We start from the raw sequence: 15,311 nt of genomic DNA on the forward strand, positions 1-15,311 counted from the left end.
TGCACTAAACTGGTGCAAAATTGTTTAATCTCAAGCATTTTACATTCATGGTTCCAAATTACATAATTCTTATTGTTTTTTGCATTGTACCATAGATAAAGCCATAGCAGAGTCATGGGTGAACTGAAAGGCAAGGCATAGTGTTATATAGTCAAAGCTTTAACAACAGCATCATTGCAAGAATGTAGCTTTCTACTTTATCGGTTCTGTCCTTCTGTTATCAACATGTATTTCCTCTGGATCAGTTACAATACTGTTATTCATCGGACCGAATCATAAAAACAACAGTTCTGATACATCATGCTGGTGCTTTACACACATGTGACTGCTGACAAGAAAGAGACGCTTAGCAGATGTCCAGTGTGCGTGGACTTCTCTCACCATCGCCAGCCACGCATGACCAACACATACAATAAAAAGGTATAGATAGAAACAGGAGTGAAGTCGTCTGACAACACATAACTATGCAAATAAAACACACACCTCACACAAGGAACTGGGCTGAGGTGAACGCGTGTAAGCTGGCAGGTACAAAAGTTACGAGTCCGGAGAAAAGGCTTGATGCGTGTTAGGAAACCGTCTAGAATTGTAATCTGGGTCCTCCTTTACTCGTTTCTTGATGTCGTTTTTCAGCTGATCAAAAGAAGAGATTATATCAGTGGGTTTTGTCATATATAGTCATTTCAGGGTCAGTACATTTAAAAAAATAATTTAATTACCCGAAGACACTAAATTGATCAACAGTGAAAGTAAAGACATTTATAATGTTACAAAAGATTAATTTTAAGTAAATGCTGTTCTTTTGAACTTTCTATTCATCTAAAATCCAGAAAAATGTGTCATGGTTTCCACAAAAAAAAAATAACAGCACAAAACATACTTTTCAGAAATGTTTCTTGAGCACTAAATCAGTATTTCTGAAGGATCATGTGACACTGAAGACTGGAGTAATGGACAATTTAAGCTTTAATAATGTAAATTGTAATAGTATTTCACAATATTGCTATTTTTATATATCTTAGTTTCTGCACACCTGTTCACTGTACGCTTCCTGAAGCTCTGGCTTTTCTAAATCCCCTTGTAGGGCGTTGGGAGCTGTGATGGGCGTTACGCCGGCTGATTTGGCGGCTTGACTCACTGCCTCTGAGAGTGACAATTTGGGCCCGTCACTCTTTACCATCTAGGAGACACACAACAAGAAGACATTTGTTTCTTGTGATACTTAAGGATGGGCAAGGTTGAAACATTACCTTGGCAAACCAGTCTAAATGAATAGAAAAAATAAAACGTACAATCTCTTTGTTAACATGTAACTGCATGAAACTGAATGTTTACCTTCCTGCGCTTTGCTGGCATCCCATACAGATATGCGTCAGAAAGAGGAGGCTGGGCCTTTATCTTCCTCTGACTGATCTGATCTTGTCTGATGATGGGAACCCACTCCTGCAAACAATACAGCTCATCAAGCCCACACTCACCACAAAATTCAATCTCAAGTTCCATGAACGTGGTACACAAAGATGTCATAAGACGCCTTGAAGGAATGAGATCACGATCAAAAGTGCTCATTTAATACCCACAACAAAATGGACAAAGTTTCATTTTTGATAGAGTAAACGATAAAGGAGAGGTTTTCTGTTGTAATAAGGTGAATGTTTTCGATTTAAGATCAAAATGTGTGGAAATATCTCACTGGAGGCAATGCAGCTGCCCAGGCTTCAGCATCTCTTCCTGCATCCTCTCCTCCAACAGCTCCTTCACTTTCCCTAGCTGGAACTCCCACTGCTCCAGCTTCCTGGGAGGAGGCCAGAGCTTCTTCCGCAGTAGTAGCAGGTGTTGGAGAGAGACTGTCCCCCATCTGAACCATGTATGGGAGAGGTTACAGGTAAGACCACAGAGTAACACCCAGAGACATGTACATACATATTAAGTCTTCAACATCCAATGAGTTGCATTTCAACCTAAATCTGTTAATCAGCTTCAAACCATCTTTCTATATTTATATACCTCTACATTCTGAGGCTCAGGATCTTGTGTGGGCCTCTCTACCGATTCTTCACCCTGTAAGAGAGATTGACACATGAATTCTCAAAAGTCAAGGTGAAACACCCTTCGAAAACCCATGTAATAGGGGTGTAATGATACATGTATTCATCCCGAACCGTCACGGTTCGGTGCATACAGTCAGATGACGAATACAGTCAGTCACAGGCGATCCACATTCCAATCCAGAAGGGGGTGCACAGTAATGCAATGCTGTTTGCTAACAGCCACAACTGGGAAAAGCGCAGAAGAAGACCATTCTCTTTGTGAGGTTTGGTTAGTGGTGTCTGAAATGCATCTTTATGCACAACTGCCAGCCTGCATGGAGAGCTTCTTGAGACTCCAGAGACACCAGAAGCTTCAAATACCTGTTTGCTGCTCAACACTGGCTTTTTTATAGCTGCCCTTTTAATACAATTATTTTTTTTGACTTTTGACAGGAACTTTCATTAATAAGCCTTTATCTGACCGAGTTCTGCTGTGCTCTAAATCACTTACAAATCACTAATTTGATAATCTCCATTCAGTTTCACAAAATATTAGTTGTTTTCATGCCTTTTGCACAACATTGCACCATTTCATGCTTTTCATCTTCAGAAAGATCTTTCTTCCTCCCCATATTGCATGAGAACTGTGACTTGCTTAAAGGTGCTAAAGAGGATGTTTTGTTTTGTACATTTTTGCAATATTACTTGAAACTGTCTTTACTAACTGATAAAAGACTATTTATTAGGTGCACTGAAAGGAATAATATTAATATACATCATCTGTGCACGAGGTAGGGCCTTAAAAACATCAGCCAATCATTTACGCGATCATCGCGTAAACGATTGGCCCTCTGGCTTGTCAATCACTGCCATGATGTTCCTTGTGAGAGACGTGACTATGTCCTTTCCACACTCTACAGGCGCTGCATGTTTTTGTCAGGAGACAGGAGTAACAACTGCAGATTATGAGTTACCTGCGGTGAGTCTGCCATAACGAATCCACTAACACGACACAGCGAATGCCGGTGGTAAACACTCGTGTTCCAATACTCGTGCACGAATTTTGGGAGGCGTTCCCTTGAAATGAGCTGTGAAGGAGGGGGGCTGTTCTTACGCATGTGCTCATTTCAAAAACTCACTAACAGTCTTTGGTTTCTCAGTCGACGAAAAGATCCTCTGTATCACCTTTAATAATGTGGAACAACCTCTAAGTAGGGTTTCCATAGACCTGGCAAATTATTTTGTCTGAGATTGATACCAGTTATCTAAAAAGACATGGATAAATAAACAAACATACATTTTCTTAGAAAAACTAAAATCTGAATGTTGATTCTACTGAAATCTTACTGATATGTCACTTGCATAATAATTTGGAACGTGGTGTAAATAGAATGTGCAGGACACATTCAAACCTGCATGAAATATGTTGAATAATGACTTTAACAATTTACACCACTGAAATACAGTTTAAAGGTTTATATATATATATATATATATATATATATATATATATATACAGTACAGTCCAAAAGTTTGGAACCACTAAGATTTTTAATGTTTTTAAAAGAAGTTTCGTCTGCTCACCAAGGCTACATTTATTTAATTAAAAATACAGTAAAAAACAGTAATATTGTGAAATATTATTACAATTTAAAATAACTGTGTACTATTTAAATATATTTGACAAAGTAATTTATTCCTGTGATGCAAAGCTGAATTTTCAGCATCGTTACTCCAGTCTTCAGTGTCACATGATCCTTCAGAAATCATTCTAATATGCTGATTTGCTGCTCAATAAACATTTATGATTATTTTCAATGTTGAAAACAGTTGTGTACTTTTTTTTTCAGGATTCCTTGATGAATAGAAAGTTCAAAAGAACAGCATTTATCTGAAATACAAAGCTTCTGTAGCATTATACACTACCGTTCAAAAGTTTGGGGTCAGTAAGAATTTTTATTTTTATTTTTTGGAAAAGAAATTAAAGAAATGAATACTTTTATTCAGCAAGGATGCATTAAATCAATCAAAAGTGGCAGTAAAGACATTTATAATGTTACAAAAGATTAGATTTCAGATAAACACTGTTCTTTTGAACTTTCTATTCATCAAATAATCCTGAAAAAAAATATTGTACACAAATATTTTGTACAATTGTACACATTAAATGTTTCTTGATCAGCAGATCAGCATATTAGAATGATTTCTGAAGGATCATGTGACACTGAAGACTGGAGTAATGATGCTGAAAATTCAGCTTTACCATCACAGGAATAAATTACATTGTGAAATATATTCAAATAGAAAACAGTTATTTTAAATTGTAATAATATTTCACAATATTACTGTTTTTTACTGTATTTTTAATTAAATAAATGTAGCCTTGGTGAGCAGACGAAACTTCTTTTAAAAACATTAAAAATCTTAGTGGTTCCAAACTTTTGGACTGTACTGTATATATATAAAAAAAAAAATCACCTCAACTTTGAAACACTCCTTTGTGCAAACATCAATCACTACACCACACTAACCAACCATAACAATTGGCAGCATTTGGTCTGGAAATATGCCAAGGGAAGGTGTGGAATCAAACCTGTGTGTGGATGACGTAATGGGTGATCTGTTCCTCTGTGATGGGGATGTGCTCCAGTATCACTTGCAGCCTCATGGTCATCATACTGGTTAACCAGTTCACCAGGCTAGGGTTTACCTCAGCTGACATCGTCCTCTGATAGAGGAGACATGCAAACTCACTTTAGGGATTCATTCAAAGTACATACACTTACATAGCCACTATTTTACATAGATTAACTAACTAATTTTACATTTTAATGAAAGGCACAAATATAATAGAAAAAAAGAGTTTAGTAAATTCCCCATCCAGGCCCTGCAAAATCATTTTTACATTATTGTTATATAGAAATTCTTTAAAGCTATTTAATTTAATAACTATTTTAATAAGTAATATTTTCAGGTCTTCCATGACTGCAAACCCCCATCTTACATATCTAACTCCTAACGCCTTTATCAAAACAGTTTCCTACTTAAACGCAAATAAATCGAGTTTCCTGCATAAACGCAAGCCCCCACCAACATGGAAATGTCTCCTCCACAATTTTCATTATTCAGCGTAAAGGTCATAGGATGAACAATAAACGGATAAACAAGACAAAGGGGGTGTAGGAATCAGATATTAGTTGTTTTGGGTACTAACAATGCGGTGGTTGATGACGGAGGTAAGCGCACTTTGTTCTCCATTCAGACAATAGAGGTTGAGGGCCAAACACTCAAAGAGAGCACGGTTGCACAGCTGCAGAAGCCGGGGTCCAAATGTTTGATCTGAGGAAATAAAATAAACATTTACAGTCTTCAAAATGTATGCATGCATTTATGAATCTAATTAGAGACTCATCTCTTCTCACGATGCCTCTCGTCTACACATACCGGTGCAATGCAGAATGTGGGTGGCAATGCCTGAAAGTTGCTGTCTGAGAAAAGACCGGTTCGTCTGGGTAATATCAACCCCATCACGGACTGCAACAGTTGACTAGATGGGATTGATAGAAAGTGAACACTTCAAATTTGCAAAATTAGTTTTTCTTTTCTTTAAGCCAAGTGACATCATTTTTCTATACTTTCAATTTGTACAGACAATCAACTTCATCTAGGTTTGTAAAAAGCACATATTGTGTTTGCAGTCTACCAGTCTTCAGTGTCACGTGATTCTTCAGAATTCATTCGTAATATGCTGATTTGGTGCTAAAAAAATTTTTTTTATTATTATCAATGTGCTGCTCAATTTTGTGTGGAAACCATGACGTGACTTATTTTCTGAATTCTTTGATGAATAGAATGTTCAATTCCTTGCTGAATCCAAGTATTAATTTCTTCCAAAAAAAATTTTAGTTAATTTTAGACCTCAAACTTTTCAGCGGTAGTGTATAGGTAGATTTTTACAGGTAAACAGATTTCCACTGTAACAACATTTATGCTCGTTACAAACTGTCACAGATGCTTTTCATAGCTTGTTTTTAAAGAGTCAAGATCCAGAGATTCTTACAAAACTTTCTGTGATGTATTCCTCAAGTTCAGCGATTAAGTCATCAGCAGCTGCCTATAAAAACAGAAAGAGAAAATAAATAAAAAAGATGAAAAGTAAGAGATGGAAAGAAAACAGAAAGAGAGGGAAAATTGAAGAATCAGACAAGGGGAAGCAAAAGTAGTGTACAGGAGAGGATAAAAATGCAAAATTGTCCAACTACAGACAATTAAGCCTGCAAATAAATTTTTCCACTTCTGCATTTTGGAATCCCTTTTAATGTAATTAGTCGCACTGTTAAACATTTCTAAAGAATATTATATTCTAGTTATTATTAATATTATTTTAAAAAAAAAATGCAAAAAAATATTTACATTTACCTTTAAACAAATATTTAAACTATTTAAAAATGCAAATATGACTGGGAAATGCATGTATGGGCATTCAAATTCTGAAACTATTCTATGGAGGTAAATTGCATGCGTGCCTATAGATAAAAAGGCTGAATGCTGTCTGTGATAACATCTTGTCTGCAAAGCATATGCTAACAACAGTAATCTTGCTCCATTACTTTGTAAATTAGTCTTTGTGCTTTATTAAATTTATGTTGTGTTTTTGTTGAAGTTGTATTATCTATCACTTCTTAAAACAGACAAGGTAAAATGGTAAAACATTTCCAAAGCAAACTACACTGACTTCCTGGTTTGCATTTCATTTTAGTCAAAGTAAAACCATGGGATTTTTAGGATGTTAGATTAGGGAACTCCAAAGGAGTCAATATGTTTTGGACTGCTGTTACTCAACTTTTTGGATGTTTGGAACCTATTTTAGGTTTTGGAATCTTTACTGATGAGTCAAAACGGGTGTGTTTGATTAAGGAGACATACAAAATGGGCAAGTTTTGGGGTTATTCTAAGAACAGTGTTGAGTATCACTGAACCAGGGCAGCTTGAAAGTGAAAGTGACATATGAAAAATACAACTTACGGTGATGTTGGCCTCTGTGGGTTCACGGCCTTGCAGGAAATGCTCAATGAAGAACTGGGCAAGTTGGGGCTGGATACGACCCAGAGGCTGGTGCTGCCCGTGGAGCAACAACACCATGTCCACCATGGAGAAGTTCTGACACACCAAAGCCAGAAGATCACCAAAGAAACCTAAACACATACCCAGATTCTTTAGTTTCCTCATTCAGCTGACACAAAATGAAAATAAACTAAAAGAAAAAGCATCAACCCCATGGAGCTTACCCATAGCATCTCCAGTACCAGGGGTGAAGATGTTACTAGTCTGGGAGAGTCTCTGGATAAACTGAGCGATGCTCTCAGTTTCATTTTGAGGTGTACCCAGAGAGCCCATCATTGTGGACAGGACGCCCTGCACTATCCCAGTGAAGAGTTCTGGGTTCAAACCTTCACCAGGTGCGGCGGCTCCAGAAGCGGTGGCTGCGTTTGGTGGGGCTGTAGGAGCGGTGGGTGTCGAGGTGGGAGGCTGTCCCGTGGGAGGCTGAGAGAAAAGTGTTTGGGAAGCCTGATGACAGAGATGCATAAAACTGCCTTATACACACCAGCATGCATTACAAAAACCAGTGAGAAAATGGCAGAAACATAGCGTAACTCTTTTTCACACTCAAAGTAAACAAGTGTCGAGAACCAAAAATGGCAAGTAAGAGCCTCAAGATGTATTGATCAAGATTCGTGTTTTGGTAGGACTGCACAATACATCGGAATAAAACTGATATGGCAATAAGGTGATTATCAGATCACAAAATATATGTGATGCAGGTTTCCGAGTAAAGCACGACATTGTGTTTGCTTACACGCTTGCAGCTCATGATATGCTGCTCATATATAATTCGAACCACACTAGAGTTCATTTGGTAGCCGACTGAGACACATCTTTTCAGAGGTCTCGGCCCGCTTGTTTGGTGTGCGCCAGGATTCGAATGGCAGTATTCACAATGTTCAAATGAACCGCACTAACAGAGCAATCACACCAGGGTTCATTTTAATCGAACCAAACATGACAAGTGTGAACACACCCTAAGAGATTTTTGTAAACTTTTTTCAAGGTTTCTTGCATTGCTTCTTGTAAAGACCGATGTTTGAATACCCATATCAAGTTTTGGCCAAATCGTTTAGCTCCAAAAGGATGTTTCTCAAAGAAAAATAAGTCTTTAGAGGGAAAAAAAATTCATTTTATTTTCACTCCCCTACAAAATCACCAATCATACTAGAATGATTATTTCCAAATTTCAACTGATGAATCACAATATGCATCACAGAAAAACAATATATCACAATGCGTGTTTCCTCCAATGTGCAGTTTTTGGAGCTCAACAGCATCTTTTATTGTAAAAACCTACTTTGGTTTCCATTGAAAAAAAAAAAAGTGTTAGTAAATGTTGTATTTTGGGTGAACTGTTCCTTGTAATCTTCACTAAGATGGAAAAAAAAAGTCTATAAAGCTAAATTTACCTGCATGAAGTCTGTGACACCCTGGATGAAGGTAGGGACCCCAGGCATAGTGACTGTTATAGAAGGGCCCTGGCCGCCTGCGGCAACAGCTCCTCCCAGTAGAGACCCCAACAACTGCTCCAGGTTTCCCCCTAAAGGATTTTCCTGAGGGGGTGGCGGTGCAGATCCAGGGTGCGGAGTGCTGGTACTGGTACTACTGGACTGTGTGGGCCCAGAGCCACTGGTGGCAGTGGTGGTGGTGGTGGATGGAGTGCTTGTGGAAGCGGATGTGGAAAAGGTGAATGTTTGTGAGGAGGACGTGGTATTTTGGCTGGCTATGGATACAAAGAACAGCAAGACATATTATACAATGCCCTAACCAGAGGAATTTTATATTTGTATTTCATAAAATGTCTTCAGTCTATGTAGAAAATCAGCAACATCAAGAGGACTGTGATCTCATTTGAGCTTATTCACATGTCAGTTATTAAACAAAGAGCTCATTATGTTATTGACTTCACAAAACACAGGGCAAGTATTAGCGCAAGTGCAATTATTATGCAAATATACCCATCTGCCCAGTAGCCCCTGTCAGAAGCTGTCCGACCAGTCCACCGATCATCTGATTAAGAGCGGCGGGAGGGAACTGTCCAGCCTGAGGGAAAACACACGCATCCTTATAAAAGCAAACACACAATGAACAAGTCCAAGCCAGACCTACTATAAGAATTGATCATAATGCACAAACGCTTCCGCATTTAGCCAACCACAACTCCCAGTGCAGAACATTGTATGGAAATAGTGAGAAAATTAAGCACAAAATTAAAATTTGAGGAAGTGTTCTAAGCTAAACCCATTTAAAAGTAATGGAACTTATTACCACCATCTTTAAAATAATATACTAAAATGTTATGTTTAATATATTTAATAATACATATAAATTTACTATATTGTAATATTAGTTGTGATCGACACTTATTTGAAATATGACAGAAATTACTACCACAATTAATTTATAACATGATACATTTGATCAGGATTCTTTTATAAATGTCAAGTTCAAAAGAACGGTTAGTTAAAATTGAATTTTCTGAAACGATGTGTAGCTCAGCCCCAAAATCAGTTTTGGAAATGGCTTAATATGGCTTGTTGTAGCTGTCTCTCTATTAAGATGGGATAGGAGAAAGTATTTGAACCATTTAATAATCATAATAATAACTAATAAACACTTCCCTTTTTTTAATTAGTTATTTGTTATATATAATTTAATGGGAAATTACCTAAAACATTATGATCTCAAACAGATTTTCAAATTCCCTGAACTGCCCTTTGTGGTATTTACACTGCTATATTCTAGAAATATCATGGGAATTTCATTCACCTGTCCTGGCTGTTGGCCCATCATCGGTGGAACAGCTGCTCTGAGGTTGAGAGTCGCCCCCCTTGTGGTGAAAGTGGGGCTGGCCATCCTGTGAGTAAAAGAGGGTCTGGTGAAAACCACTCTGGCCTGAGGAGGGTAAGGGGGCATGGGGGGTGGAGTGGAGCCAGAGCCAACGTTTGCTGTAGGTGGGGTGGGCTGTTGCCCCTGCTGGCCAGATGAGGCAGCATTTGCCATGGCCATGGCTTGCTGAGTGACTTGATGCATAATGGCTTGCATGAATTCTGGAGGTAGACCAGGGATCTGAACAGTAGGGGGGGCACCTGCAACATGCAAACATATGTGTATCATATAAAAACATGTTCATGTTGTTGCAGATCACTCAAAATAATTTTATTTCATATGCATATAATTATAATTGTACAATTAATTTGTTTTAATATACATAGACACACAAATTGACACATATATTAGGGCTGTGTGATTAATCAAAATTGTAATAAAATCATGACGCAAACATGTACGTTTTCTAAACCGCAGAAAGCCCCCGCAGTGTGCAAACTGATTGCAATGCGCCTAAATATAGGGTGACAACAGAACAGAGTGGGTTTACCATTACAACATGGAAGAAAGCAAGAAACACAGAAGGTGATTTCAGGGCAGGATAAGGACTTGCCCCCCAACAACTATGTGTCTAAGGAAATATTGTTTCAAAATTGTAATATTGATAAAAAAAATTCATGATAGTATTTTGTGGTCCATATCGCACAGCCATAATAATATATACCATTCAAAATTTGGGCTCAATAAGATTTAAAATTTATTTATTTTTTAAAGAAATTGTGACTTTTATTCAGCAAAGATGGACTAAATTGATCCAAAGTGACAGAATTTTTTTTTTTTGTTACAGTTGTTTCAAATAAATACTGTTTCTTTCTGACTCTGTATACAAGAATCCTGAAAAAATGTATCACGGTTGGGACAAAAAAAAATAATCAAAAAACTATTCATAGATTAAAGGGATAGTTCACCCAAAAATGGAAATGATCTCATGATTTACTCACCCTCAAGCTATCCTAAGTGTATATGACTATCTTTTTTCAGACAAACACAATCGGAGATATTGTTAAAAATATCCTGGCTCTTCCAGGCTTTACAATGGGAGTGAATGTGGGGCATGTTTTGAAACCCCAAAAAATGCATCCATCCATCATAAATATAATCCAGGGGCCTTCTGAGGTGAAGAGATGGGTTTTGTAAGAAAAATATCCATATTTAAAACTTTAATAACTATAATAACTAGCTTACGGCAGATGGCCGTGCACATCGATTTGTGGCGGAAGAGTGACCCCTGACGCATGATGCAATGATGAATGCGGAAGCTCTGAGGATAGAGCAAAACAAAACACCGGTCACGAATTAGAAATTTTTTTAAAGAGAAATGTCAGAGGATTTCAATATAAGAGAAGAGGAGCTTGAGTTGGTTGCACAGCCATATTTGTTTGAACCAAACAAAGCTGTCTAAGCTTACGATACTCCTACATACTGCGTCATACATCGTGTCAGGGGTTACTCTTGTTGCGCAATTCAACTTGCACAGTATGCGTACGGTCGTCTGGCGGAAGCTAGTTATTTTAGTTTATTAAGTTTTAAATATGTATATTTTTCTTACAAAAACCCATCGCTTCACTTCAGAAAGCCTTTATTAACCCCCTGGAGCTGTATGGATTATTTTTTATGATGGATGGGTGCATTTATTTTGGGCTTCAAAACATGCCCCCCTCCCTGTTCACTACGATTAAAAAGTTTGATATTTTTTAAATATATTAGATTGTTTTTTCGTCTGAAAGAAGATAGTCATTTACACCTAGAATGGCTTGAAAGTGAGTAAATCATGGGGTAATTTTCATTTTGGGGTGAACTATCCCTTTAAGTGTCTCTCAGAGGATGAATTTCAGATAATCTAAGGACAAACCAGGCTGTCCAGCACCAGCAGCGTTCTGTTGTCCATTAGCCTGTGTGGCGTTTCCAGAGTCTGAAATATATTAAACAACTCAAATTAAATTAAATCATTAAATTACACCCCTCCATCCAACACACATACAAATGAAACCCACCATCAATGTTCATCTGCATCATCACTACAGGCTCCATGGTTTGATGACTGATCCGGATGACTCTGGGCCCTGGCTGTCCAGCCTGCTGATTGGCTGGACCAGGCTGACTGGCAGGCGTTGGTCCCTGGCCTTGCTGATCTGATTGGCCAGTTGACTGAGGTTGACCATCAGCTGCTGGTCTGCCATTGGCTGACATGGTCACAGTTGTTCCGAGATTCAACTGCAGGCAAGTTAAAGCGGAACTCAGTAAGATTTGCGAAGCTCCCCCTACAGGTTCCTTCAGTGAATCACACTGTTGTAAATACTCCAAGCGCAGCTCTGGACTACAACGACTACAACGCTCACCAGCGCAGTAGTTTTGCAAATACAGTACAAGAAATCTCGATGGAGGTGGGTAATTTTCGAAATTGTCTTATAAAGTCATAATATATACATTGTTTTTGAATTACCGTAAAGCATTTTATCACTCTCGCGTGAACGTGAACATGAGGCGAGATTGTGTCGGGTCGGCGAAGCTCAACTTGCAAGTGCTGTTTTCTGGCGTAGACGTGCCAGAGGGGGGTTAGTGCTCGCCCCAAACACACCACTACAAGCCAATTAACCATCGTAAGGACTATTTATGAAGGTAAAAAAAAGTTACTTAGGTCTGCTTTAAATGTCAATTTAAAAATTAACTAACTTGTTTCAGTTAGGCCTACTTCAACAAATTATGTTTATAGACCCTGTGGTCTCAGTACTTCCTGAAACTTTGGAAAATGTACATCTTCCAAAAACACCTCAGTAGTCATCTATGAAGTGCTCTTCAAAACTTTCACTTTCAGTGTTATGTACCACGTTTCCTACTGCACGAGTCTCACAGACCACATCTTTACCTGCATGGGGAGGTGATGCACGCCTCCTGGAGCCAGTACAGAGGAGGTGTAGTGGGACATGGGGCGAATAACATGCAGGTGTCGAGGAGGGTTGCTCAGGAGGTTACACCGCAAGTCGCTCAGGGCGACGAGGGCGTTTCCCAGGAGACGGAGGGCCTCCCCCACGAGGTTGAGAATGCGCTGGTCCTCATCCCTCTCTTGGGTCTGTTTTTCAAACAAAAAAAACAAAAAAAAGGATTTAACTCTTCTACCCATTCAATGAGATCATGCTCAAATGCCAATTAATCAACCTACTTTCAATTAATAAAATAAACTAATTACATTCCTTTAAAATCTATGAAAAGAAAACAAAAAAATACTACTATATTCAGTCAGCCACATTTTGATTTAGAGTTGAAGTTTTGCTTATTTAGATGATTTTCACTATATACAATACCATATGAAAGTTTGGAGTCTGTAAGATTCTTTTAAAGGTGCCCTCGAATGAAAAATTGAATTTACCTTGGCATAGTTAAATAACAAGAGTTCAGTACATGGAAATGACATACAGTGAGTCTCAAACTCCATTGTTTCCTCCTTATATAAATCTCATTTGTTTAAAAGACCTCCAAAGAACAGGCGAATCTCAACATAACACCGACTGTTACGCAACAGTCGGGTTGTACGCCCCCAATATTTGCATATGCCAGCCCATGTTCCCAACATTATCATTATGAAAGGCATTAGACAAGGGCAAAACGTCTGGATCAACGTCTGAATCAACAGACTAGATAAGCTAGCAAGAAGAACAGCGAAAAATGGCAGATGGAGCAATAATAACTGACATGATCCATGATATCATGATATTTTTTAGTGATATTTGTAAATTGTCTTTCTAAATGTTTCGTTAGCATGTTGCTAATGTACTGTTAAATGTGGTTAAAGTTACCATCATTTCTTCCTGTATACACGGAGACAAGAGCCGTCGCTATTTTCATTTTTAAACACTTGCAGTCTGTATAATGCATAAACACAACTTCATTCTTTACACACTGTTGAAGAGATTTATAATGTTAGCTTTAGCCACGGAGCACCATCAAACTCATTCAGAATCAATGTAAACAATATAACAGTATGCAATACTCACATAATCCGACGCATGCATGACGAACACTTTGTAAAGATCCATTTTGAGGGTTATATTAGCTGTGTAAACTTTGTTAAGGCACTGTTTAAGGCAAGCGCGAGCTCTGTGGGCGGAGAGCACGGGATTTAAAGGGGCCACAGCATAAAATCAGCGCATTTATAATGATGCCCCAAAATAGGCAGTTAAAAAAAATAATTTAAAAAAATCTATGGGGTATTTTGAGCTGAAACTTCACAGACACATTCAGGGGACACCTTAGACTTATATTACATCTTTTGAAAACATAATCTAGGGCACCTTGACACAATGTTTTTGAAAGAAGTTTTAATAACACTTTATTTTAAAGTGTCCTTGTTAGAAGTTAAATGTAGTTTCTATAGTAATAACAATAAATTACACACAATTACATGCAACTAACCCTAATAATAAGTATATGTAGTAGGCTTGCACCACCGGTCATTTTGATTATTTATAGTAATAAAAATAATTTAGTTCAGTTAAGCCGGGGACACACCTAACGATCAGCTGAAACATTCTAAGACTGAACTGAACACACATACCGATTGTTTCCTTCGACTGGAGCCGATTTATATACTCACACATGGAATTTGAACACCGACTGTAATCTAAAACTGGCTCTGACTTGGACGCGTTTGAGCACGATCAGTCATAAGTATCAATTTACATTCATAATCGGCCTTACAATCGTTAAGTGTGTGCGCGGCTTTAGAGAACAGACACTACAATTAAAAACTGAACACATCTGCTCAATTCAGCGTGGGCTGAACAAGAGTAGCAGCACAGACCAGCAGCAGGGGTCAGATTTCACCTCGTCCATTTCGCATTAATCTTGGACTGAAAAGACGATGCCGGAAGATTTGATTTTAAAGTTAAATGTAAAAGCACCTTAAGCGAGTTTGTCATTGTACTATTTTGTTGTTGTGTTTTTTGTTAAGAATAATAATAATGAACCCAGCATTCAAGCAATTGACACCCAAGAATTGCTGGCAATTCAAAAGTGAAAGTAAAATGTACATGGCTGCAATGGCATTCACAATGCTGCGTGTCCTCTGGCTGCAAGGTAAAAAATAGGGAAAACCCCACCGAAAAGAGGAAGAATTTCCTCACCTTCAAATCCATAATATGTAGATTAATATTACTCAGTACCTAAAATAAATAAAGTTTAACTGAAGTTTCTTTTGCTCAGCAAGGCTGCATTTGTGATTCAAAATACAGAAAAACTTTTAATATTTTGAAATACTATTACAATTTTAAAAAAAATATATATTAAATA

At 37.9% G+C, this 15,311-nt stretch overlaps 1 protein-coding gene across 2 annotated transcripts in view; it reads right to left on the reverse strand.

Moving 5' to 3' along the window:
- Positions 1-15,311, reverse strand: part of bag6 (BCL2 associated athanogene 6) — a 25,193-nt gene continuing 9,882 nt past the window's right edge. Inside the window, exons 9-25 of one of the 2 annotated variants that reach the window (XM_048159832.1) lie at positions 12,892-13,095; positions 12,020-12,239; positions 11,878-11,937; positions 9,906-10,225; positions 9,095-9,179; positions 8,546-8,859; positions 7,319-7,574; positions 7,056-7,225; positions 6,091-6,144; positions 5,475-5,577; positions 5,245-5,369; positions 4,624-4,758; positions 2,008-2,061; positions 1,694-1,858; positions 1,336-1,443; positions 1,034-1,180; positions 1-633 (exon numbers count right to left, since the gene is read on the reverse strand). In XM_048159832.1, coding sequence (XP_048015789.1) covers positions 538-633; positions 1,034-1,180; positions 1,336-1,443; positions 1,694-1,858; positions 2,008-2,061; positions 4,624-4,758; positions 5,245-5,369; positions 5,475-5,577; positions 6,091-6,144; positions 7,056-7,225; positions 7,319-7,574; positions 8,546-8,859; positions 9,095-9,179; positions 9,906-10,225; positions 11,878-11,937; positions 12,020-12,239; positions 12,892-13,095 — 2,616 coding nt within the window. In that variant the 3' untranslated portion in view covers positions 1-537. Of the gene's footprint in view, positions 634-1,033; positions 1,181-1,335; positions 1,444-1,693; positions 1,859-2,007; positions 2,062-4,623; positions 4,759-5,244; positions 5,370-5,474; positions 5,578-6,090; positions 6,145-7,055; positions 7,226-7,318; positions 7,599-8,545; positions 8,860-9,094; positions 9,180-9,905; positions 10,226-11,877; positions 11,938-12,019; positions 12,240-12,891; positions 13,096-15,311 lie in introns of both variants that reach the window. The other variant, XM_048159831.1, reaches the window with a different exon arrangement.

Source organism: Megalobrama amblycephala, linkage group LG16 (genome assembly GCF_018812025.1).
Source record: "Megalobrama amblycephala isolate DHTTF-2021 linkage group LG16, ASM1881202v1, whole genome shotgun sequence".
Taxonomy (NCBI): Eukaryota; Metazoa; Chordata; class Actinopteri; order Cypriniformes; family Xenocyprididae; genus Megalobrama; species Megalobrama amblycephala.